Source organism: Numenius arquata, chromosome 5, assembly GCF_964106895.1.
Source record: "Numenius arquata chromosome 5, bNumArq3.hap1.1, whole genome shotgun sequence".
Classification (NCBI taxonomy): domain Eukaryota; kingdom Metazoa; phylum Chordata; class Aves; order Charadriiformes; family Scolopacidae; genus Numenius; species Numenius arquata.
The window spans coordinates 9,865,361-9,889,110 of record NC_133580.1 but is presented as its reverse complement, the minus strand read 5'-3'; the positions used below and the strand labels follow the sequence as shown (position 1 = coordinate 9,889,110).

Here is a 23,750-nt window from a genome sequence, read left to right as displayed (position 1 = left end):
TGGTTTTAATTAGAAACTATATAATATGAACGTACATGGATTTGGAAAGATGATACAGCCAGTCTTTGTTATTTATTTTTATGTATTTTGTTAAATAGTTCATTTACAGAAAAATGAAGAGATTTCAGATTACCTAAGCCATATCTTACAAACACAAGTCTAAAACTTTCAAGAAGTCTCTGGGAGGTGTTTAGATGATGTAGCCCCAGAGACTGGCTTACTCAGAGTTTGATCTGCTCTTGGTTCTCTCTCTGCCCCCGTTACAGAAGACTTGCTTTTTGTATTCACCACCTCCCCCCCTTTTTTCCTTTTTTTTTTTTTTTTTTTTTTTTAAAGTTTGACTGATCACATTTCCTTGGAAATAAAAAATTCTATTGTTTTTCATAATCATAACTCAGTGATCTAGGGTCAAAGGAAATTAGCTTCTTTGAAGAACTAGCAAGAAGCCTATGCATTACTTAGGCCCTCACAGCAAAGATTAATCAATAATTCTGGCCACACAGGAAATGGAAGTTTGAGTCATGCTTATTTTTAACAGATTAGCAATACTGGTTTATGGGAAAATGCAAGAAGCTTAAATAAAATACTCCCCCAATTAATATTTTCTCTGATCAATGTTGTTTCTATAATTAAAGTGAAAGTATTTTTAAATCTGTTCAGCTGTTTATTCATGCCTGTAATAAATATTGCATTTACGTCCTTGTAGTGATTAATACAACTGAAAAGAAAAGCAGCAAGGCTGTGGCATAACTAGAAGATATTTCTGTTTCTTTTTAACCCTCCTTACTGACACTTTCCTGTCTCAGCCCACTGAAGGCTAAGGCTACTCCTCGCCCAGCTTTTCCTGGACAGGTTTGTGTTCTCTAGTAAATCTGTTTCTCAATATTTTTTTTCTTCTGATGGAACTTGCAGACTTGCCTTTAATCTAGGATGTGCAGCCATAGAGCAGTCCCAGACAGAATGCTACTGTACAGGAATAGATGAAATTTCTTGATGTGTTTGATTTGCTGTGCATATGCAGATCAGCTGTATGCATTACATGCAGTAGGTCCAGTGTTTCCACGTTCCAACAAACACACTGGGCATTCATGATATGGGGCACGTACACGAGTTTCTGCTTAGGAAATCCTGGCAGCTTTACTCAAGGCTAATAGAAAAGACAATATTCACTTTTAAAGTCAGGGACTGTGTCCATGCCAATTTCTAAATCAACAAAATAGGCAGAATATGAGTGTGCAGAATGCATAGCATGCAGGATAAAAGAACAATGACATCAGTGAGAAAACAGTTTGAAATAGATATTTAAGGTCCTTTTCTCACAAGTTAAGAGTAACAAAGTGACACCTTTTTTCCTATGGGAGCAATATGGGCCCCTTATGTTTGCCATAATACATAATGGTTTAAGGGCAATTTGCATTTAATGCAGCTTCACTTCTGAACAAGTAGAAATCACTTTGTTATTGACTTATGAAGACAAATGCCATAGCAGGTGTCACCCACCATACACTTGTTAATTGTTCAGAACATGTATGTATTTCTATACATTGTTTACAGAAAAGCATGTAAAGTACCACCTATGGAAGAAGTGCGGCAAACTTGCAGTAAGGAAGTAAGTTGTAGCATTTCTAGAGTAGCTCAATGCAAACACAGGGTATATATTCCATTTGCATCACAAGGTTGAAACATCTTTGTCTTCCCTTTGTTTCTTTGGTACCTTTATGGAAAAGTTCTATAGAACTTAACAAGATGGGAAACAAAGGTAGTTTTATGGAAACTTAACAGTATGGAAATTACTTTTAACTAATAAATATTTCTGATGACATGATGATGGAAAAGAAAACCACATGGAAAACTGACATTAAGTTGTACTGCATTTTTTCATAAAGGCATGGAATGGCAAAGAGTGCTGCCCTGGGTAAAAATAACAAAGGAATTTGTAGCATGCCACAACATACTCAATTCAATCAATTTTTTTGCCACCAAAAAGAAAAACAGTAGCTTAGAATAAAAGGCCCAGGTCTGCTTACATTGAAATCAGTGAAAGTCAAAGTCAGAAGGAGGCAAGATCAGTCCCGGAAAGTGGTACACTGAAAGCAATAAAAGCAGCAAAACAAGTATATGAACTGTTGATTTAAAAACAAAACAAAACCAAAAAGAACCACCTCAAAACCAAGATACTTCTTATTCTCATTTCTGCCCTATTTTTACCTGCTTTATAGCTAGAAGTAATCATGCTAAAATTCAGTTTTCCTTGGGAGTTAGCTATTATTAGCAACACTACCCAGTCTCTTAAGAGAAATGCAATGGCTGGGTAGAGGTTTGAAGCTAACAGAAACCTGAAGATTGTGATGAAATAAATAGCATTTATTACAACATATTCCTTCTCATGTGACACAAACTGCCCTCCGAGTCCTACAGTTCAAAATAACTGCCCCCCCCCATATACACACACTCCAAAGCCAAATCCCACCAAACAATTAAAAGAAATAAAACTGATCTTAACAGCAACAAGAATTGATGAAAAAAAAAAGTCTGTGTAGTAACCTACAATGAAATGATACCAATACTTCCAGTTTTCTTTAGGAGAAGCCACTTTTCATATATTGTGGCTCTTCCTTTGCAGTTGTTTGTAGCCATTATCCATTCTTGCAAGACAGTTCAGATATAAATTCAAGTCCAAGTTATCCTCTGTTCTGTGAAAAATTAGGGGACTGTCCTGGTTTGATAGATCCTTCTGTCACCACTATGGCCAATATTCCCACTGACATCAACTGATCAATACGTGAATTTACCCATGTGCTTAAACGCTCATGCTTAAGGTTAAGCATGTGCTTGACTGTTTTGTGGTACTAGGAACCTAGTTGCAAGCACAGGATCAAGCTCCAACAACTCTGCTTGAATCATCTCAGACATAATCTGTGTATTCAGAGACTTCACGGCAGGCTGTTGCAGGGGGAAAAAAAAAAATAAATCCTTCTTCGGCTACAGTAGAACTGGGGATAAGTAGAAAAACATTCAAAATATTTGAACACAAATATCTGAAAAATTATGAAAGCAGTTGCTTGTGCACTGCTAGAATCATCATTGTGCCCCCCATCATAAATACAGGGTAAAAACACTATAAATAAATAGAGCAGCTCACCTTCCTTTAGAGAATGAACACATAAATAATACACATTTTGAAACAAAAAAATCATAGTGCAAAAATAAATTATCAAACGGAAGTTGTGAACATTATTTTACACAATTCTATATAAAACCTGAACCATTTGGAATAAAAGACTTTGCAGTTCACTGAAATAATGCATTAACATTATTATTTCTGCTTCACATTAAACTGCACAGTTTATCCTTTATCCACTAAAAAAATAAAAATAAAATAAATTAAAAAAAAACCTTTAAGCTTTTTCAAAGGTTTATGGCAAACAGGATCACTTTTTGTTCTATCACATTGTTATTAATTTAGCAGTGCAGTGATTGAATAATCATCTCAGAGTTCCAAATGGAAACTATTGAAGTATCCATAAACATCCCTTGCTCTTTATAACTCATTTGCTTTGAAATTCAGGCTTGAAACATCCTGACACTCAAATCTGTAAGACATTATTGCAGTTAGATGAAGTTACAAGAGACAGTCTACAGTCAAGTACTGTGGGAGACTTCACAGCTCTCCTCCTCACCATCACCGTGATCTTGTACGAGACATGAATGTAAGGACACGTCTGATGCCATTCAAGCGGTCTTTGAGGGATTTCATGGCAAGGAAAGGGAGCTGAGCTCTGTTCTCAAGTGGAAGGACAGCAAGGACCCACCAGCACCAGGCTGGCCCATTAGGGTTAGCCTGCAGTAAGGGGAAAAAAATGGAAGTTAGGATACAGATAAATGGTAAGGTCTTGTTTTTGAAGATAGAACTTTGAAAAGACAGTATTTTGATAGCAATCTACAAACAGGTCACTTCATTGCCAACCTAATGGCTTGTGATAACAGGTTGGCTTGAAACAAGTTACAACCAAAGTTGCACCTTTCCTAAAAATAGGATGAAAGCAGAAGCAAGATGCATTTCTATTTCTAGCCACAATTTGTAGGTTGGGCCTTCTAGTTTGTTGTTTTTGGGGTTTTTTGTCTGTTTTTTTTTTTAAAATGTATTTTGTTCCCATGTTATTATTGACCCAGTTCTTTGGGATTCCTTCCTCCCTTTTTCATACTTTATGACATTACTTCATATTTAGTCTCTGTTGTTATATTGTGTTATTTTAGGATCCCTACTATTTGCAGTCCTTGAACAAGAGTACCAAGTTCCTCTGGTCTATTTTCTCTCAGTCATTTAACTGGGGGAGTAGAGTAGGCAAAAAGGCATTTAAGTCTCATGGGATTAATGCAGTTGGTTAAGTAGTCTCAGGAAGTTACCAACATTAGATACAAGCTTTTTGTTCACAACGGTGCTACCACTAGTGTATGGCAACATAACTTAGATACTTAGGCTTATGCAGGATAAATGAAGAGCATTCATATTTTCATCTTAAAACACAGTGCCTCCCAGCTTATCGGATATCCCTGCTATTTCTGTATCTGAAAGTTACATAAGCCACTGATTCTGGATACCTGTGGGTCAGGATCCTTAGCTGGCATTGGACCAAAATGACTGAGAATTCGACTTTTGAGTGCTTGCTTGAGGGAGTTAAACCACATATATGCCTGATCATAGACAGAATCGTGGAGAACAAGTAAAGCAGCATACTCTTGTCCTTGCACCTGAAATGAGTAAAGAGACGGGCAAGGTTACTGTTAGTTCAGTCTGCTTGTTGGGGAAGGCACAGTGGGTAGGGGAAAGAAAAAGAAAGAGAAGCATGCCAAGAGTTCTGGGATAAATCCTGAAAGCTAGTTTGGTGCCCCCCTTTCTGGATTGCTACATGAGAAATCCTTTACATAGACATCATACAACACAGAAGATTATGCAAAGCTTTTTTTTTTAATTATTAGCAGCTCCTCAGAGTAGACGTTTTATCTTCCCATTGTATACCAAAAGCTCATACATCACCCAGAATACTTTGACTGCCTAGATGTATTTTTCTTTTAATATGAATTAATGTAAATAATTTCAAAGATGTAGTGGACCCAATTCTTCTCCTCCTTACCCAAATGGGAGTTTTCTAATTGGTTTCCATGCAAAGGGAGGCAGGCTCCTTGCCACCCCCTTAAAAACTGCAGTTATTCTGTCCAGAAGAGAGGTAATATCTTATCCTGGACTCAGTTTTGTCTTCTGCTAAAAACCTCTAGGAAAAACATTCTTCAGTGTATGAGAAGTGTGTGTGCATGCTTTTGGTAATTATTATGTATTCCATCTTTAACCTTAAGCAGTTAGTAAATACCACAAATTTGTTTTACTAGAAACTGTTTAACAAAAAAAAAAAAAGAACTCACTGAAAACACATGTGCTTAAAATTTCACATGTAATACAGTTTAAATGAAATATTTCTAAATTTACCTTTTGATCCTCAATGTACTCAATATCTGCTGTATTATAGCCATCACGCTGGCTGTGCTGGATCACCTTAAATCTCCTCTTGCCGATGCTGTCTACGACAGAGCGACCATCAGCAAAGAATTCAACATTTCTTATCTCCAGAATGCAGCCATAATCTGCAAACCTATTGAAATCAGAACAAAAGCAAGTAAACAAGTCTTATTCTCTCCACCCTTAGTTCCACAAAACCGCCATACAGCCAGTCCCTACCACAAAGGTATTTACCAGTGTCAGCTCATTTCTATTGTTCATAGCACTGACCTGCTGTAGTTCAAATTATTCCACAATTGTTTTCAAAACTATCAGGAAGATTCAGGCTGTCTAATCTGATTAGCACTAACTGCATGTTTTGGAATACAGAGAACATCTTATGAAACAAAGTTACACAGCTCAGAAGCACACTTTCTCCATAATCCTAATATGTTCAGTCTATTTTTACAAAAGAACAAGCGCAATTCAGGGTATTAGAATTATGGAAAAACTATAAAATCTGTAAGGAAAAAAGGTTTTCCACCATTTCACCAGATTTTACTTTGTAGGTGTGTTACTTTGTGCCAAACATACTTTTTATGGTGTATACATACCCTGTAAGTATACCCTCTAAAAAGAAGGGAGGAAAGCTAAATACAGAGACAGACATTAAGGTCAAATTAGACTAAGTAGCTCAATGTAAATATTCAGCCAGCCCTCGTGGAGGTCCTGTTGTACCTCTGCAGGCTCCACTATATTCAGAACCGTGAGGATGTAAATATATCTCAATAGCTTAGCTATTCTTTTCATAATTTTTTTAAAAACACTAAACCCACCAGCACACCTTACTGCTGTTTCAATTTGATTTCTTGTCCCAAAGCATTCAACAGATTTCAAATCAGTACAAAAACCTTCTCATGTGTGACAGGAGGTCTGCAGCTCAACTTCACATAATACATATTAGCTACGTGTTTCAAGAAAAATGGGCAGTCATATCAGTCAGAATCTAAGTGCTCAAGAGAGAAACTTCAGTCTTCTCAGTGTCTTTAACTGGCACGATTAGGAAGATTTTCTGTACTGGAAAAATATCACAGCTATTACAGCCATGGACCTTTTTGCACCTCTCCAAAGAGACTTGCTCCAGACTAAGTGGGGTACATCACATGGTCCGAGCCTGCTGCTCACTCACCCCTTAACAGGGTCACTGATGCACATCCCAAATTGTTTGGTGCCAGTCTCCATGCACCTTCGAATCATCAGGCGATAACACGGCTCAAAAATGTGCAAAGGGCACGGGACTGTAGGATAAGCCATTGTGCAGACAAATATAGGAACATTCTTATTTAGGCTGTAAGAAAGAAAGGACAAATCAGATACGGCATTTTACTAAACTACTGACAAGGTATCAAATACTTTTTATGCAATAACATTCTTTAAAATGATGATATCTTTAAATAAAAATTATAGCATCTTTAGAATAAAATTCTTACAGAGTAAGTACAAACTAAAATTATTTTTCCCCTTAATTGACTAGACATTATGGAAAGTGATATACCACTTAGCAGAAGAATTTAGTTATGCTTTCTGGTTTTACTAGTGGGAGCATTGATGCATCTCTATTATTGCTTTTATTTACTTTATTTTCCTTAATCCCATTTCTTCCCTACCCAGTACATTCAAACCCCCAGCCTGTGAGACTACTTCCACCTATTGTCTCACCCTGTGGCTTTCACGGAGGGCCACTGAAAGCAACCACGTTGCTTTATCCTGTTTATAAAGCAACCTTCTGCATTTCTTCTACTTCTGTTTAACACAGTATCCAGTTTTTATATTAACTCAAAGCACAATTTCACCTGTTCTCTTTGAAATTACACAATACCAAGAAAGAAGCGCCTTTATCAGCATCTTAGCTTGTGTTCCACAGAAGCAGGAGCCATTCATCACCTAACGCAGTGGTATTAAAGATTGGATTTTACATAAATGGATTACATACTTGGAAAGCTCTGCTATTTCCTCTTCATAAATCTTTCTTCTTTCGGTGAGTTCCTCTGGAAGATATCTAGCTATTAACTCTTCCATTAGTACTGTTTTGCAGTATTTCCTCATAGCCAAACACTGCAGTAAAAACACAGGCAAGCAGTTACAGATAATGTCTAGCATTTCAAAGTGTGTGGTGCCTATGCACAAGGCAGTCATCCCTTAGCTCCATTTTCTTAGGTCTACAGCACATCAAAATGATCTTTTAAGCTTGCACTACCACTGAAGAGTTGTTTATTGAACCATTCCCTTATGTTACAGGCATTATCTTGGAAAATCTGGCAAGTAAAATCACCTACAGATTTTCTAAGTACAGGTCTGGCCCTAAGGTTTGAACAGAGGAGACTATCCATGCTAAGTCACAAGAGCATTTTAAAAGTACATTCTTAAGTTATGTAACATTTATTTTGAGTTGGGAAATATCAAAGTTTTCTGAAGGTGCTGCTTGATCCTATCCCATGCCCTTTAATTTATGCTAAGAAAATCCAAGCATCATTACCTCCGAGAGCCCTTCCTTGCACAGGGGACATTTTGGGTTGTGATCCAGACATCTCTCAAGACACTTGAGGCAGAAGGTGTGTCCACAAGGTGTAGTGACAGGTTCATAGAAGAGCCTGGATTGAAAAATCCAAAACAAAAGAAGACAACAATATCGTGTACCAAAGTAAAAGAAAAAGCTGCTACCAAAAAAAAAAAAGCTGTATTCATTTGCTAATTTAACTGCTGACTACTCCAGGGACAAAGCTGTTCCTTGCTTTTAATTTCTTCAATCAACTTTTCTATTTATTCAGTTTACAGACTTTCTTATTACCATCAAGTGTGAAAGGCAGCCCATGAACTCTGATTCTATTGAACAGGAGAGAGAATATTGTCATAAAATTCCAAAAAGCCAAGATTTAATTTTTCTCTATGTGAATGATAAATATAAGCAGAAGTTGGACCATTTGATTTTTTCTAATGAAATTGAGCAATACTTGCACAACTATTACTGTGGAAATCATGTGATTACTTGTATGTGTAGAGCTAAGCACAAAATAGCTATTTGCAGTAATAGCCCACATAAGTGATTGCAATAAACTACTATTGCCAACTCTAATGTGGACTTGGAAAACAGTTTTGTTGGAATAAACAGTTTTTAACCATCAAATGACTGCTTTTCTGGAAAATGAGTGGCATTAGGTTCATGTTTCATCTAGAAGATTAGTTAAATACATAAGGCCAAGTCTTCAAAGTATCATGGCATCTAATCTTTACCCATTTCAAGTACCTCTGTGACACTTATTTTCATATAAGGATTTTTTTTACTTACTCCGATTATGTGATCTTGCAAAGTGATGTTTCCTTACCATAAGTGCCTTAAGGAGATGTAAATAACATGGAAGTTTGTTGTTGTTGGTTTTTTTTTGTTTTTTTTTAGTATAGAAAACATTCAAAACTAGAAATTAAGTTGCTTGGCATATAGTATATTTTACAACACACTGTCTAAGCATTTTAAAGTCTCAAATATTAGTCTAATTATAATTCAAGTGAATTAATAAGTTTACTTTAAAATATTAAATTTTATCAAAACAGTACACTAAGTTCTATTCTACATGTAGAAATTATAAATATGTAAACCCACATTTATTAGCATCTTTAACAAGATGAATGTATTTAAGAACATAATTGGCTCTTCACAAGATTGCCATAGCCAGTTTAATAAATGTCATTAGTTACTATAAATATTGACATTTAATTGAGGGAAAATAGGAAGAAGTATCTAAAATACCCCACCTGTCTTATTGCAACTTGTGTGTAACTGAAAAGCCTTGTTAATTATTTCACAAACAGAAACCTCACTGCTCCAAGGCTACCTCATTGCTGTAAACTACGGAAAATACCAAATTCTACACTGTTTCAGTAAGTACTGGTTTGCATAAGTAATTATTTAGTAGTGATTTACTTGATTTGAAACATTAGCATAAAGACAAGAAATTCCTGTTATAATGCATGATTCCACCCTAGCTCTCACAAAAGCCAGTGACAGGTTTTTGCTAGTGATTCTAAGGAAACCTAGACCAAGCCTCGTGACTTACAGAAAGAAACACTATACACCAAGATTTCTCATTACATCATTTAAAGTTATTGTAACAGCAGAGTAAATATTTACTCCTGCTGACTGATGCTTTGACTATTACTTTTTATTTTTTGCTTGCTGCTGGAGTGAATGTAGATCAATAACATTTTGGCCACTCCATCAGACAAATAGGTTAATAACAGCTCCTGCAGTTAATTGTGAACAGGTCAGTAGGTTACTAGGTAATTAGTCCAAAGTATCTCGGGATCCAAATCCCTAAAATACTTCTGAAGAACATAGCAGGAAATAATTATAATCAATCTTTATTAATAGCAGGGAAAAAAAAAATATCTTGTGACAGCTTCCCTTAGCACAAGCTTTCATTGTTGCAGTGAGGTTACAAAGCCAACATCCTTCTTGATGCAAGGCCTGTATTTGTGATTGTAATTACAAGATCAGCATCACCATCCTCTATCCTGTAAGGGAATCAGCAATCCTTGAGCAAATTCCTTTACAAATACATTGTAACCTGGCTCTTTCTGATTCAACATAGAGGATGAGAAAGTAGGGCTAATTAATTTTATTAAAAACATCTGAAAAATGCTTTGTGGACATAATGATCATAAACATACAGACTCATTAAAACCAGATAAGACTAATTGTGTGGCTTTCTGTTAAAAGAAAGTTTTCTTCTTAGCAGCATCAAGTGTTTTGACAGCTGTATAAACTTCGGGAGCACATTTCAGCTGTAGGCAGAGGGAGAAGGGGCAGATCTAATTTACTTCAAGCAGAAACGAATCAAACACAGCAGTTGTTCCCCCACAGGTTTCAGTTTGCCTGAAACATACTGAAGCCCCTCCCTGCTGCACACAAACAACAAAACAAAGCAAATCCAGATTTCTCAAAGCACAGGCCTTCAGAAATGCAGAAATAAATGCATAAAGAGGCTATTTGCTAATTAAGAATTTAAATATAGTGCAAAACTAGCCCCAACATGCATTATTGATACATCTGGGTAATTAAAAAGACAAACCTAAGCAACACTCACTGCAGAGGTCAAGACCCCTGTGAAACCCCTTCCCCATATTTCCTTCCAAGTCAGTGACAAAACCCCACATGTATATTTGCCAAAGTTAAAATGTTTTTTACAAAACAAGTAGTAAAACAGATGTAGTTGATAACTACTACTACTAAGTTATCGCTGTCCTGGAGAACAGCTGTTGTTCAACTGGAAGAAGAGCTCATTAAGCAAATGGAGTGATGGCCTTAGTAAACTATGGAACACATCTCTTAAGCAACAGAAAAAACATGCTTGTTTGCTTGCAAGATCCTCCTATTGCAACAGCAGCACCACAGTATTTTATATGCAAATTTGGAATATTCACTGGATGTGGTCCCTTTAGCTATTTTGTGCGTTATATAACATGGTACACAGCTCTACAAATTCCAAGGACAAACTGTGGATTTGTGCACTATGTGTGTCAGTGGGTGGGCGTGTGTAAGCGGTGAGAGGAAGTCTTCCAGACACCTTCACTAACACACTTAACCCTCACATCACCTCACGTGCCCTTTCCCAAACAATCACTAGTCCACAGCAGATCAAAAAGTTCCTATTCATCAACAGCATTCAGAACCAAAGGTCCAGAGTAACCTGCATCACTGGAGTAACAATTACAATAAAAACTAATTTCAAGTCAGAGGGAAAAATAAGTACCAAGTAAGTTACTCTAGGTCATAAAAGGGAAAGAGATACAGCTAAAAAGCTAGACACATACATGAGAAAGCAATGAATACCTCATACACAGGGAGCAGTCCAAATCCGATGGATCCACAAATCCAAATGGAATATATTGTCCAGTACTATTTCCCTTAGTATCAACTGTGTCTATGAATAACAAAAACCATATTATAATGTAATTGAACAGAACTATGTAAACGCAATGGTATTCTATGTACCTACAAGCAGCATCCGATATTTAAATGTCTATCGTATCAACTTGCAAGTTACTGAACCATTAAGCATCATTACAATAATTTCTATGCAAAGCATCAAATTAAGCCTTGGCACAAGTCATCACACTCCCCTTAGTTTTGGTGACATTATACCCACTAACAGAGGGCTGAATTTAGCCTTGCAATAACAACTATCATCAAAACATTTTTTATTGGCATTGGAAGTCTAAAGTGAGACAAATTTTTCTGTCATACCATTTTAAATACATCCCACAGCATGAAAACAAGGCCAGATATCACGAACAAACAGAATTTGTGCTTTTAAACAAACTTTTTAATTGATCCATGTGCAGCATTGACATTACTTAAAAGGTCTGGAGCTCTGCTGGTCAACAAGCACTTTACCCAACGTTCTCAGCCCCCTTTTTAGACTTTTTTGGTTGGCTTTGGTTGTTTGGGTTTTTTTTGGTTTTGGTTTTTTTTGTTTGGGTTTTGTTGGGGTTTTTTTGGGTTTTTTTTGTTATACACACAAAAGAAGGATTCTACATCATGTCCTGATTAGGCTAACGAGAAAATATAAAAGCTAAGTTGTAATTTGGACCCTTTTTCTCTAAGTTTTACAAAAACAAAATTACAAAATTCCCACTGCTTGCATGCCATGGAACTTATCCTGTGCATAATTAAACATACCTTTCTTCATCAGTTTGCAGGGTACCTCAGCATTTCGCATCTCCTCTGAGCAGCACTTCCTCTTCAGGAGGCTGCACTTCTCAGAAATGAGAAAGGTAGACTCTGGCATGGAGGTGAGTTTGTTCTCCTCCTCTTCCTTTTTGGTCTCTGTAATCTGTATAGATTTCCTCAAACTACCGGAAGTTAAATTTGGATCCTCTTGAATGGGAAAACCCTTTTTCTGCTCCACATTTACCTGTGTGAAGAGAGGTTCGACATTAGACCAATCTTCCAATAACTTGGTAAAGAAAAAACCCCAAACCTGTCACAAGTCTCTAACGTTATGGATCAGCGGGAAGGACTTTGTAGGTCAAGAAACCACAGTTTGAGAATTGCTGTGTCAGGGCCTGATTTCAATTAAAAAAAGGAGCAAACTATTTCTCACCCTCTGCCTCCCTCCACCCCCACCATGGCACTGAATATTTTCAGCCCTTTTGTTTGGCTTTATAACTTGGTCATGAAACTTGATTCAGGCTGAAATATGGCAAGATCTCAGGTTAAATATATTGTTATCACTTAACCTATGGAAAAATGCATATTGTTTATATCATAATGATGGTATCAACCATAAAAACAAACAAAATAATGCAAATTTATTTTAAGGAAGCAGCATAAACACACAAAATTTACAACAGAGAAAATGCACAGAGCTTCCTTTAGCAAGACAAATTTTTCACAAAGGATAAAACGATCAGTCTTTATCCCATTATGGCTACTGAACAACCTGTGAGCAGCCATTACACAGGACATCACCTATCCGCTTGTCACATCAACTCCCCAGATGAACCAGAAAGCAGATACTGTGGACTGTGGTCAGGAGCTGTGGTGATGTGTATCATGCAGAAAGATGAGTGAACTTTCCCTCAAATGACTTCACGAAAGGGTCATACAAAAGGATTTCTTGTCAGAACATCCTAGTAGCCTTTCCAGAAGGCAATGGCACTGATTGTTCTTATCAGTCTCAACAAGGCTGCTCAAAACCTACCATTTTTGTTTCTAAGGACAAGTGAAGTTTTCTCACCTACCCTCAAAGTTCAGGCTTCAGTGAAGCAAAAGTGGTCCTTGCAAACCCATGAATGTAAGTAAACCTCTACAGCCATTTACAGAACTATGTCTGTGAAACCAAATGTAGGGAGCAGCTAATATATCTTATGTGGCTCTACAATAACCTCTCAGCAGTGTACAGAATCTGAATGCAGGATGATTGTCACTGACATCATCAGTTACAGTTCAAGCTGAAACCCTAGATTTTAGCATGTCACAGCTTTTGAGGGTATCTCAATCCAATCTTCAGACTCCCTTTCCCACTACCAAATATTTGGAAGAGCTAAAGACAATTGCAAGAATAAAACCCACTCAACTCTAGCATAAAATTTACCAGAACAACAACACAGGACATCTATTAAAGAAAAAGAAGTCAGATAAAGAGACTTCAGTAAATCAACATTGTTTTGTATCTTCTGAAACTCAGTAAAAATCAGAAAAAGTATCCTCCTGTCTCCCAGAGGTGAAAAGGAGAGAAGGCTTCCCAATGTGAACATAACACACACAACAAATTAAGAACCACACATCAGACTTGATCTTTACCTTGAGCAACCTTTGTAGGTTATGGCTGGTGCCTCCAGATCCCACTGAATTTAGGAGATTCCCCTTTAATCTAGAGTGATGTGACAACAGCTGCAGGATATCAGGTAAGTGTTCCTGAGCATTTCCCGGGATGAGTGAAAACAAACTAAGTAGAAGCTGTGATATAAAACAGAATACTTCACTGCTTAGTTCCTTCCTTGCAACCTCTAAATGAAAAAGCAAGTAAGGGAAAAGCTCAAAGAAGCATCCTTGAGTTTGTTAAAAGCATTTAAAGAGGCCTTTAGACTAGGGTAAGAACAAAAAGAAGTGCAAGAGCAACATAGGCCAAGCAGACAGCAAGAGACATTTTCAGAGTTAAATAAGCCCATAAAGTTATTAACCATTCTCTGTGATGTGACACACACATCTTTGTCCTCTTTGTCCTGCAATTCAGAGCGCACCAGAAAGTACTAACTTCTTAAATGTTTTTTGCTGCACATCAGAAGCTTTCACTGGAGTTTACTGGTTCAGAAAGCACTCATCTCACAGTTTTAATCCAAGTTCAGTTAACTAAATGTCTCTGATATTGTAAACTGTAGCTATTTTTAATTCACTTACATGAGAATACAAAAAAATGCAGGCATTAGAAAAATGCTATTTTTTCCTTTGCTATCAGAAAATAAGTGAATCTGTTTCAAGTAGCAGCTTGTAGCTATTTGTACAGCAAAGCTTATCAGATGATTATTTAAGGAAAAAAGCAGAGCTGAACGGAAGATTCACACTTCAAAAACTAATTGCAACATACTACTGAGGTGATCCTGCTCATGCCCGAGGAAGCCACAGATAAGATTTCTTTTTAGAGCCAAAAAGGATTCCACAGGATCACATTGTGTCAAAACTAACATGGACAGACAATACAAGCAGAACATCACAGCTGCATCCAAAGAATTTGGTAAAATGTAGTATGTCATTGTTATGCAAACAGCCTTGGAAATGACCCAGTAGATTATTGCATCATGGATGAACTCTGTGTCTGATGAGTGCATGAGTAATTCTCTCAGTCATAAGAAGCCTAGTTTTTGTCAGAACCCCACTGCTCAGAAATTAGGTGTCTTGGATAAGGCTATTTGGAGTCTGAATTTAGAAACATATCTATTTGTTCCTGTTCTTCTTGCTCTAGTGCACAGGAAGTCTCCCACCATGACTATGAGAACAAATCATGACACAATGACAGTGAAAGACTGCATGGAACCCATTGGAAAAAAAACACCAAACAAAACCCCCAAATATCAGTTGCAAAAAACCTCACAGGAGATGGAAATCTCAACCATATACAAAAGATAAAAGTTTGATTGCACTACAGCCATCCAGGTTACACTCTCAGTTACCTTCATGAACAGTGCTATACTGTAAGAATTCTACTGTGCTTTTAGAAAGCCTTACGTATTACAGCACACAAACACCAGAAGTTCTCATCCCACCAGTGATGGAGAAAAGCATGAATGCACTGCCATAAAGGATAATAGAACTATTACATTTCTGTTAGCCTAAACTATCACTGCAATGCTGAGCCCTTCAGCTACGACAACAGAAAAAATGGTCAAAAAACTGATTTAGAGGAAATCAGAGATTTGAGGGGTGTGCTAACCAGAGCAGTATTCACAAAAGCTGTTTAAGAATCACACACCACATCTTAGGCTGCTACTGAAAAAAGCCTCCATGCAGATCTATTTTTTGCTTATGTAGCATTAATTATTAGCAACCTTTAAAAACTATTTTAAAGCAGCTCTTCTTTTGTTGAGTGCTTCCTTTCACACCGCCTTCACACACTGATACTCAGCACAGCACGGCTGGCAGTAGGAAGAGAGCTGCTGCTCCCAAGTGGAGTTTGAGGGGTGCTGCGTGTTGCATTCTACCAGTCAGTGGCCTGATACAACATTCAATAGCAACACCCCCTCTTCTGCACTCTGTTATTGGTAATATGTTGCCAAGCTAGAAAACACATTAGAAATTTGACTGTAGAGAATCACAATAGTCTGTGGGTGGCAATTATTAACAATTTGGTTTTACTTCAAATTTGCTGATGCTAACACCATAACTGTTTCCACATAGTGGCTTCTAAGTACGTTTTCTTGCTGCCTCCCTAACTTCAAGTAAGCAATACACATGACTCAAGTTTGAACACCAGTCTGGATATATCTCTCCATCTAGCTCTTTGCAGTAATGAGAGAGGAGGAAGGGAAGAGAGAAAAAAATCCTATCCTCCTTTATGAAAGGCTACTGAAAACAATGATTTAGGGAACTCACCTTTTGTGCCTCAGACTTCGCTGTCTTGTTCCCAGTATCTAGAGCAAGGCAGAACAGAAACTCTCTTAAAGCTTCTTCTGTTTTCCCCAGATTAGCTAATGCTTGTCCTTTCCTTAGGTGACCCTGCAATGAAACACATCCGTAGTTGCAGCTTTTACTCTTTTGTCATTAGACTGTGCAATAAAACCAAGATAAAATTACAAAAGATCTTTCCGGAGAAGAAAAAGTTGAGGAGGGGGAATCACTATAATAACTATCTCCTATACTTAGATACCAGCAGTGCCTGGGGTTTTAACCACAATGGTCCTGAAAACTCTTACAGGCAGAATTAGGATATTCTCTAACTCAAACAAGTATGATTCTCACAGCACCTGAGCCCAAGTGATCTTGGAGAAATCTACATCCCCTACATTAATCTCCTAAAATAGTCATTACGTCCTTATAGAATTTTTAGAGAGAGTTCATGAACTTGAGATTCATCCAGGTCAAAGACAGTAGCGTTAGCTCATCCTCCAGGATTATCACTCTTTTCCTTTACCCCAGGAAGCTCAAGAATATCACGGTTAAATGTCTGTACATCACAGGGGCCCAGGAAGTTACAGGACCTAAAGCCTCCTTCAGATTCAGCTATCTGACCATTCTAACAATCTTCTATCAGGGCACTATTAAGGTTTTAAAACAAAGTACAACTGGAGTTAGAACTTACTTTCAACCAGTATGGCTGCAGTCTGCACGCTGTTTCTGCATCGTGCAATGCATCTTCACAAGCTTTCAAAGTAGAGTTAATCTGGGACCGGTTGCTGTATAGTAAGTGGTCATTTGGAGCTGTAGGAAAAAGAAAAATTGGTTGACTGAAGTAAATTTAAAATAAGTTACATAAGCTTTATGCTTTAAATTTCTATTTTATTTTTTTTAAACCACATGTTGGTGCTTCCAAGTTGTACAAACCCACAAAATACCCAATCTTTAAATAACTGCACTAACTGAAATCTGGAAACCTTTTTGGGCAACTCCAGGCAAAGTGTCAGCTATGTATTATATAACTGCAGGGAACATTGCATAAATAAATGCTGAGATGATCACACAATAAATTACCAGCCCTGACTGAGGATCAGATGGTTGATAGAAACATTCGGGAGACATCTAAGGTGGCAAGAGGAATGCTGTCATACTGTAGGGAGGAGTTTCAAAATTTTTAGCATTGAAGTTTTTAAATGGTACATAGGGATCTTTTTGTGCCACAGCTCAACAAGAGGAAAACAAGTGACAACTACAAGAATCAGACAACACTACATCAGCGCAGGTGAAGCGACCTCCTAGTTACACACACTGCATGCTGTCACGTCGAGACACAGTGTGTACTGGATGAAGGCTGTATGCTTTTGTTTGGAACACTCTTTGGTTTAATTGAAACTCTTACCCCTAATACCTCGCCTTTAATTTCCACTTACTGCGTGCAGTTGCTTCTCCTCAAACTAGAGCCAAACGGCCGCAGCAGAAGTTTTCGCTGCTCGGCCCCGCGGGCGCTCCCGGCGATGGGGTGCGGGGAGCCGCCCGCCCCGGACCCGGCGGGACACCCCACACCCTTCCCGGGGAGCGGCGGGCTGCCCCGGGCCCGCCGGTTACACAACGGCCGGGGGGAGCCGGGCCGGACCGCGGGCTCCGCCTTATGCAACCGCCGCTCTCCTGACCCAGTTTCGCTACGGGCCGAAGGGCCCCTGCCCCTCCCCGGGGCTCCCCCACCACCCACCGCGGGGAGCCGGCGGCAGAGCGGCCCCGGCACACACACCCCCGGCCGACCCGGGGCTCAGCGGGGCGAGAGGCGCCGGCGAGCCCCGGCCGGTGGAAACTTGCCTCCCCCGCGGCGCTGGGGGACGTGGAGGCGGGGGGGGGGGGGGGGGAGCCGTTACCTAGGCTGACCGCTTCGTTGTACTTCTGCAGGGCGGCTTGTAGCTTCTTCTCCTTGTAGAGCAGGTTCCCTTCGTGCCTGAGCTGCGAAGCCTTCACTTGGCAGGGGAACCACTTGGCCAGCAGGTTGCTGAGGATGACATTGACCCGCAGGAGCTGCCCGGCCGCCGCGCCGCCCTCCTCCTTGCACAGGACACAGCGGGACCCGGCCGCCCGGTCCCTCTCCAGGCACTTTTTGCAGAACGTGTGTCCGCAAGGCAAGGAAACGGGCTCGAAGAGGAAGCCCTGGCATTTGCGGCACCTGAAGACGTCCCACTCGCGGGGCTGCGGGGGGCCGCTCCCGGCGGCGGGCAGCCCCTCTTTGATCCGGACGCTCTGCGCCAGGCACTCCACCAGCTTCTCCAGCTGCTCCGCCCGCAGCTGCTGGTGCCGGGACGCCAGCTGGTAGAGCGGGAGGGCTTCGTGCAGCCGCCCGCCGTAGGCCAGCGCGTCGGCCCGCCCGAGCAGCACCTGCCACTCGGGCCCCAGGCCGCCGCCCGACAGCTCCAAGTTCTGCGCCTGCAGAGCCCCGGCAGCCAGCTGCAGCACCAGCTGGGGCTCCGGGCGCTGCTGCGGCGGCAGGTGGGAGCCCATGGCGGCGGCGGGCAGCGCCTCTAGCAGGGCGGGCGGTGCGGGGCGCCGGGGCGCGGAGGCTGAGGGGGCGCGGGCGCGGCGCGGCCCCGCCGGCCCATGCTGCTGCCGCCCCGCGCCGGGAGCGCCCTGCGCCGCCGCCGCTTATATAAAGGCGGGCACGTGACGCCGGGCGGCGGCGCTCATTGGGCAGCGCCCGCAGGTTGTTACAAAACCAGGCGGTTTTGTAACGCGACTGTAACGGCTCCCGGCTCGGCCCGGTCCGCTGAGGGGACCCGCTGAGGGGACCCGCTGAGGGGTCCGCCCGCCACCCCGGCCCGGCCGCTCGTCCCCCCCGAACCCCAGCCCACGTCCCGCAAGGGCGGCGGGAAACTGGAGCCGCCGCCGTGGGCTGTCCGAGCCCGACCCGGCCTGGGGAGGGGGCGTCCTGTCAGCAGCGGTCGTTCCTGTCAGCAGCGGGCGGGCCGCGCCGCGCCGGTGCGAGGGTCCCGTCAGGCGCGGAAGCAGCTCGGTAGGTCTGACACGCAGCCGAAACTCGCCCTCCGACGGCCCGGCCGCCGCCGGGTCTGGCCGAGCCGTGCACCAGAGGAAGGCGGCTAGCCGGGAACCGTTTCCCACCGGGCAGCCCCGTTCACGCTGCGCTTAAAACAGTTGCGTTTGACCCGTTGGTCCACAGGGACACCGCGGTGAGACACCGAGTTCGTTCCCGGGCTCGGTGTTTTGATACCCACGGCAATACAAAAGAAACGACAGTTCAAAGGGATTTTGAGAAACGAGAATGCCATTTCCTGCGAGAACTGGAATTTTAAGGGCTGTAGTTATACAGTTAGTCACTCTCTTTAAGCGAATCTACATAGTAGTGAAGCTATTTTAATGTCAGGTAATCATGTTTTTAGGACAAGTAATCAGAACATTAGAAGGAAAATACGTTTATTTGGTCATGCGGTGTGGCATATTGCATAGATACACCTGTCCATGCCAGATTCTAGATAAAAAAAGCACATGCCTTATGATGTATGTTTGTTTTATTTAAGACCAGCTGTGTCCAGGACTTCAGTCTGCACATTCCCACCAATTGTCATTATATGAAAGGATCGCACTAGTTGTATAACTGTTCATGCTAAATGTAGCCTAGGGAGAAAATGACCTGTGCTACCATAGAACAGAAGCGGTTGTTTTAAAAGAAGTTGTCTGCTTTTTTTGTTTGTTTTGTTTGCAGTTTTACACAGACCTACAGTTACAGTTTCTAGAAATGTCCATGATATATATGCATATATTTTCAAATACTCTAAAAATACATGGCACTTCTCACACTGTCTTAAAATCCACTGCAGAGTTTGAAATCTGTGATAATATCCTATTACTGATACTATTGGCCTCCTCACAAAGCTCAAGAGAGGGGATGAAGGAATTAATTTCCCATTTCTTACAGAAGTGCCTGGACTCCCTAGCTTATACTGTGTAAGATAAGCAGGTGTTAAGGGACAAACCTTGCCTATGGGGTTTGAATGGACAGGACAAAAGATGGAAGAAACGAGGGGTAGCGCAACTTTTGTAAGACCATGTTTAGAGAGGATATTTGAGAAAGTTCAGATGAACTTAGATTTAAAATGAAAAACTAATTTAAAGCCACTTAAATTCTGGATCTTAATTCTTATTAACATACACTTTAAATTAAGAATGAGGGCTAATTTTGTGATGTTTATGTGTCCATGTGTAGGGAATTCTTAAGCTTATACAGAAAATCATATATATATATATACCTGGAAACAGAAGCCAGCCATCAGACCCTTCAATTGTCTTTGATTCCTGGGATGCTAAGATATTTTGCACCTGCCAAAAATTTGGCCCCTGTCTCTAGGGCTCTTGGATCTATTAAAAAAAAAAAAGTTCAACATCTAACCGTTGTTCCCAAGCAAGTTCTTTAATTAGAAAAAGAAAAAGGTTAATTGAATAACTGCTGGTTTCAATAATCCTTTCTGCCATCACTTAAGTCAGACAATAATTCAAAATATAGTACATCCTGCCATCAAACAATTCAAAGAAAGGCAGGACAACTGAAGGACTTAAAATTTCAGTCAAGCAATGCTTCAGAACAGTTAGAAAGAATTAGCGTTTTCATGTGTGGGGTTTTCCTACTGGACTCAAGCTTGCTAACATAGACTTCTTTCCAAACTTCCATGCAAGAAAAACTCATACTATAAAAGAACAAAACCCTTAACAACAACAAAAAAAACAAAAAAAAAAAAAAAAAAACAACAAAAAAAAAAAAAGAAAAATGCTTTCTTGTAGCCTTGAGGTTGACAGTTGTCTCTATTGCAAAACTATAGTCTCAGCAACCCCTCAGTGTGTTATTTTATAACCATTGTCCTGAAAACCACCATGAGTCAAAGCCTATTCAAGCGAGGGAAAGTGACATAACCACTGGTTACCAGTAGCAATGCAACGACAATCTCTCTATCAGGGATACGCCACCAGTATTTACATAGTTACATAGCAGACACTTAAAGAGATAAGTCATGGTATAAAGGGAAGGTTTCTAGCAGCTCATGAAGTCAAGATAGGGAATGGAAATAGATTATCATAGAAAATGTAATCAGCATTTGTGCTCTGAAAAGGAACTTCCACAGTTTCTATTTACAATGTATGAAAGGATCCTCAGGGCTCGCTGACAGTCTGATCACTCAGGGCTGAAATGAGTCTCAAAAAAGCACTGTGAAATGTACTTCTGGGAATTCTCTTACACCAGCAGGGACGTGGCTGAGACATTTCAAGAGAAAAGGGCAGCTGCGGTTTATGAACTACTGCTGTGGTGGAAGCTGTATGCTTATGAGGGTTCAGAACACAGACCTTTATTCACAGCCAGAAAACAGTTAAGACCTTATCACAGATGGCCTATGGGCAACAACTCTGTGACTTCTTAGGGGAGAAACCAGCTGGCTCTGCCTCTGCTAGTTCCTGGTATGTGTGGTGTTTGGTAAATGTTAGCACTTTGTGGGGTGTGACAGGTACAGAGTGAGCTGTATGGTCACTAATGGCAAAACGTTTTAAAGCCACGATACTAATTTACTGTTCACTAGAAGTCAAACAGCTACAAAATATTTGATTCTGACATCACGCCTGGCTCTGCAAAGACTGTTTTAGCAAAAACAGCTGTGTAAATTGAATGGTACATGCTCAGTCTAGATAGGCTGGGGTGTTTTTATATAATATATCCTGAAAGCGTGGAGTTTTCATACATTCATACATTCATACATATATTCATGGATTTGGAGCAACAGTGGGTCATGAGGTGTACTTGATTAGAAAGCAAAAAAAGAAAAAGCAGATAGCGGAAAAAAAAAGTGCAACCCCCTACCTATCTGCATTGTTCATGAGATCAAGAACGGATTTATCCTTCACTTAAGCAGAAGAAGCTAAAGCTAGGAGGTGACTCACTCTGCAAAAGCACATCTCCTTTGTATGACTTTTCTACAAAGGGAGGTTTAATTTCTTCCTTTTAACGACAACGAACACAATACTGATCTTCTTCCAGCAGTTAATGGCTGGCATAACAGGCAGTATGAGAGCATGACTACATTCTTCAGCCTTCTTCTGGAGCAATCTGCATCACACTTTGAGACCACAGAAACAACCAACAAACCTGTTTCTTTCCTCTTTCAAACACAACTAACCCAAGTGTGAAATTCTGACCTGCTAGTCATGCTGACAAAGCTCCTTCTCTACTGGCAGCAGGGATGCGGAAAGTCACATAAAAAATACAGCCACACATGGCTTTTTATTTTCAAGTGCTCTGTACACACTGCCATAGTCCATAGGCAAGAGCAGATTTGGACTGATGGCCCATGGGGTTGAACCAATTGAAAAAAAAACCCAACAAAACAAATCCAAGAGGGAGGCCTGATCATTACGTCAGGAAGCCGTGCTGACTTACGGTTAGAGAATAGGAAGTGAAGACACGTGAGTTCTATGTGATTTTGCCACTGAATCTCTGAATGACTTCTGGCAACTATCTCGAACTCTCCTTTTGCATTCTGCCTAGTGTGACGACTCCTGCATGTGCTGGGCATCTCTGCTATTGTACACACAGGATTTACATTGGAGCACAATCAAGTACAAGTTCTATTTTAAATAAGTTTTGACACATTAATCTTGAAAGAAAAGGCATAATGCTCCATATGTTATAAAGGAAATGAAATAAAAGGTGTAACGGAGAAATTTACATTCATATGCCAAGAAAATTGCTAGAATTAAGATATTCACAAATATATCAGCCAATTTAAATAAATGCATGGCACCATCAAGTAGAGAAAGCAACTGGATCATTGGGGTTTATTTTTCAGGGAAAACTACCAATAGAGCCTGTGAAAGGTGCTTGTTGCCTGCTGGTCCATCAATGTGTGTAATAAGAAAAAAACCAGCAGTGCCCTTCCCATGCAAACATCCTACCTTCCTGATTGATGGCTGACTAGTGGTCGGTTTGGCAAGACCTCGGGACCAACAAAGCGAGCATCCTGTTCAAGTTGTATCTTTCACCATGTGATACAGGGAGATCACACAGGGTGTCCTTAAAGTGCAATCACACCTGGAGCGAGTTGGGTTTCTGAACATTTCTGTTCAGGCATACCCAGACTCTTAGAAGCTTACTTTCGTTCTGTATTGGAATGAAAGGGCTACAGTCAGAAATGCAGTGGAATTAAAATTCCAGAGTATTTTAATTGTGAAGTAAGAATTTCAGTGTTGAACAAATATTTAACACATAATTCAACATGAAGTTCTGAGAAACCTAACAATAATTTGAAGGCTTTTATTTTATCAAAATTGAGGAATTATCCACTAGCCACTCCCACTAGCCATTTTCATGACAACTGCTGTTCTACTGGAAAGCTAATCTGTCAGAAGGAAAGCTTAAACACACTCTTAAGTAGAGAGGAATTAAAATCCCAAGTGTTTAAATCCCCCTCAGTGTCCATGGTAAACCTCCAATTACAGTAAAACTCCTGCTTAATGTGTGGCAACACAAACTTGAGACTAAGACGTCCATCACCTCTTGTAGAGAACAGAAGAAAA

General features: G+C 40.3%; 1 protein-coding gene across 1 annotated transcript; it reads right to left on the bottom strand.

Moving 5' to 3' along the window:
- Positions 1 to 1,114: 1,114 nt before the first annotated feature.
- Positions 1,115 to 18,796, bottom strand: LONRF3 (LON peptidase N-terminal domain and ring finger 3). The gene is made up of 12 exons (XM_074147215.1): positions 18,053 to 18,796; positions 16,849 to 16,967; positions 16,143 to 16,265; positions 13,857 to 14,012; positions 12,231 to 12,465; positions 11,382 to 11,472; positions 8,031 to 8,145; positions 7,488 to 7,609; positions 6,684 to 6,842; positions 5,486 to 5,648; positions 4,603 to 4,752; positions 1,115 to 3,841 (listed from the first exon to the last, which is right to left on the bottom strand). Exons 1-12 carry the CDS (start codon positions 18,681 to 18,683, stop codon positions 3,683 to 3,685), a joined length of 2,223 nt encoding a protein of 740 aa, XP_074003316.1. The 5' UTR covers positions 18,684 to 18,796; the 3' UTR covers positions 1,115 to 3,682.
- Positions 18,797 to 23,750: the final 4,954 nt, after the last annotated feature.

Bases quoted from the DNA above. Each gene is read 5' to 3' on its own strand.
- LONRF3 (XM_074147215.1), bottom strand. From the start codon at position 18,683: ATGGGCTCCCACCTGCCGCCGCAGCAGCGCCCGGAGCCCCAGCTGGTG. The intron at 8,146-11,381 runs GTATTCATTGCT...TTTTCAATCCAG, and splicing joins GACTGCTCCCTGTGTATGAG to GCTCTTCTATGAACCTGTCA. The intron at 6,843-7,487 runs GTATGTAATCCA...TCTTTCTTACAG, and splicing joins GAAATAGCAGAGCTTTCCAA to CCTAAATAAGAATGTTCCTA.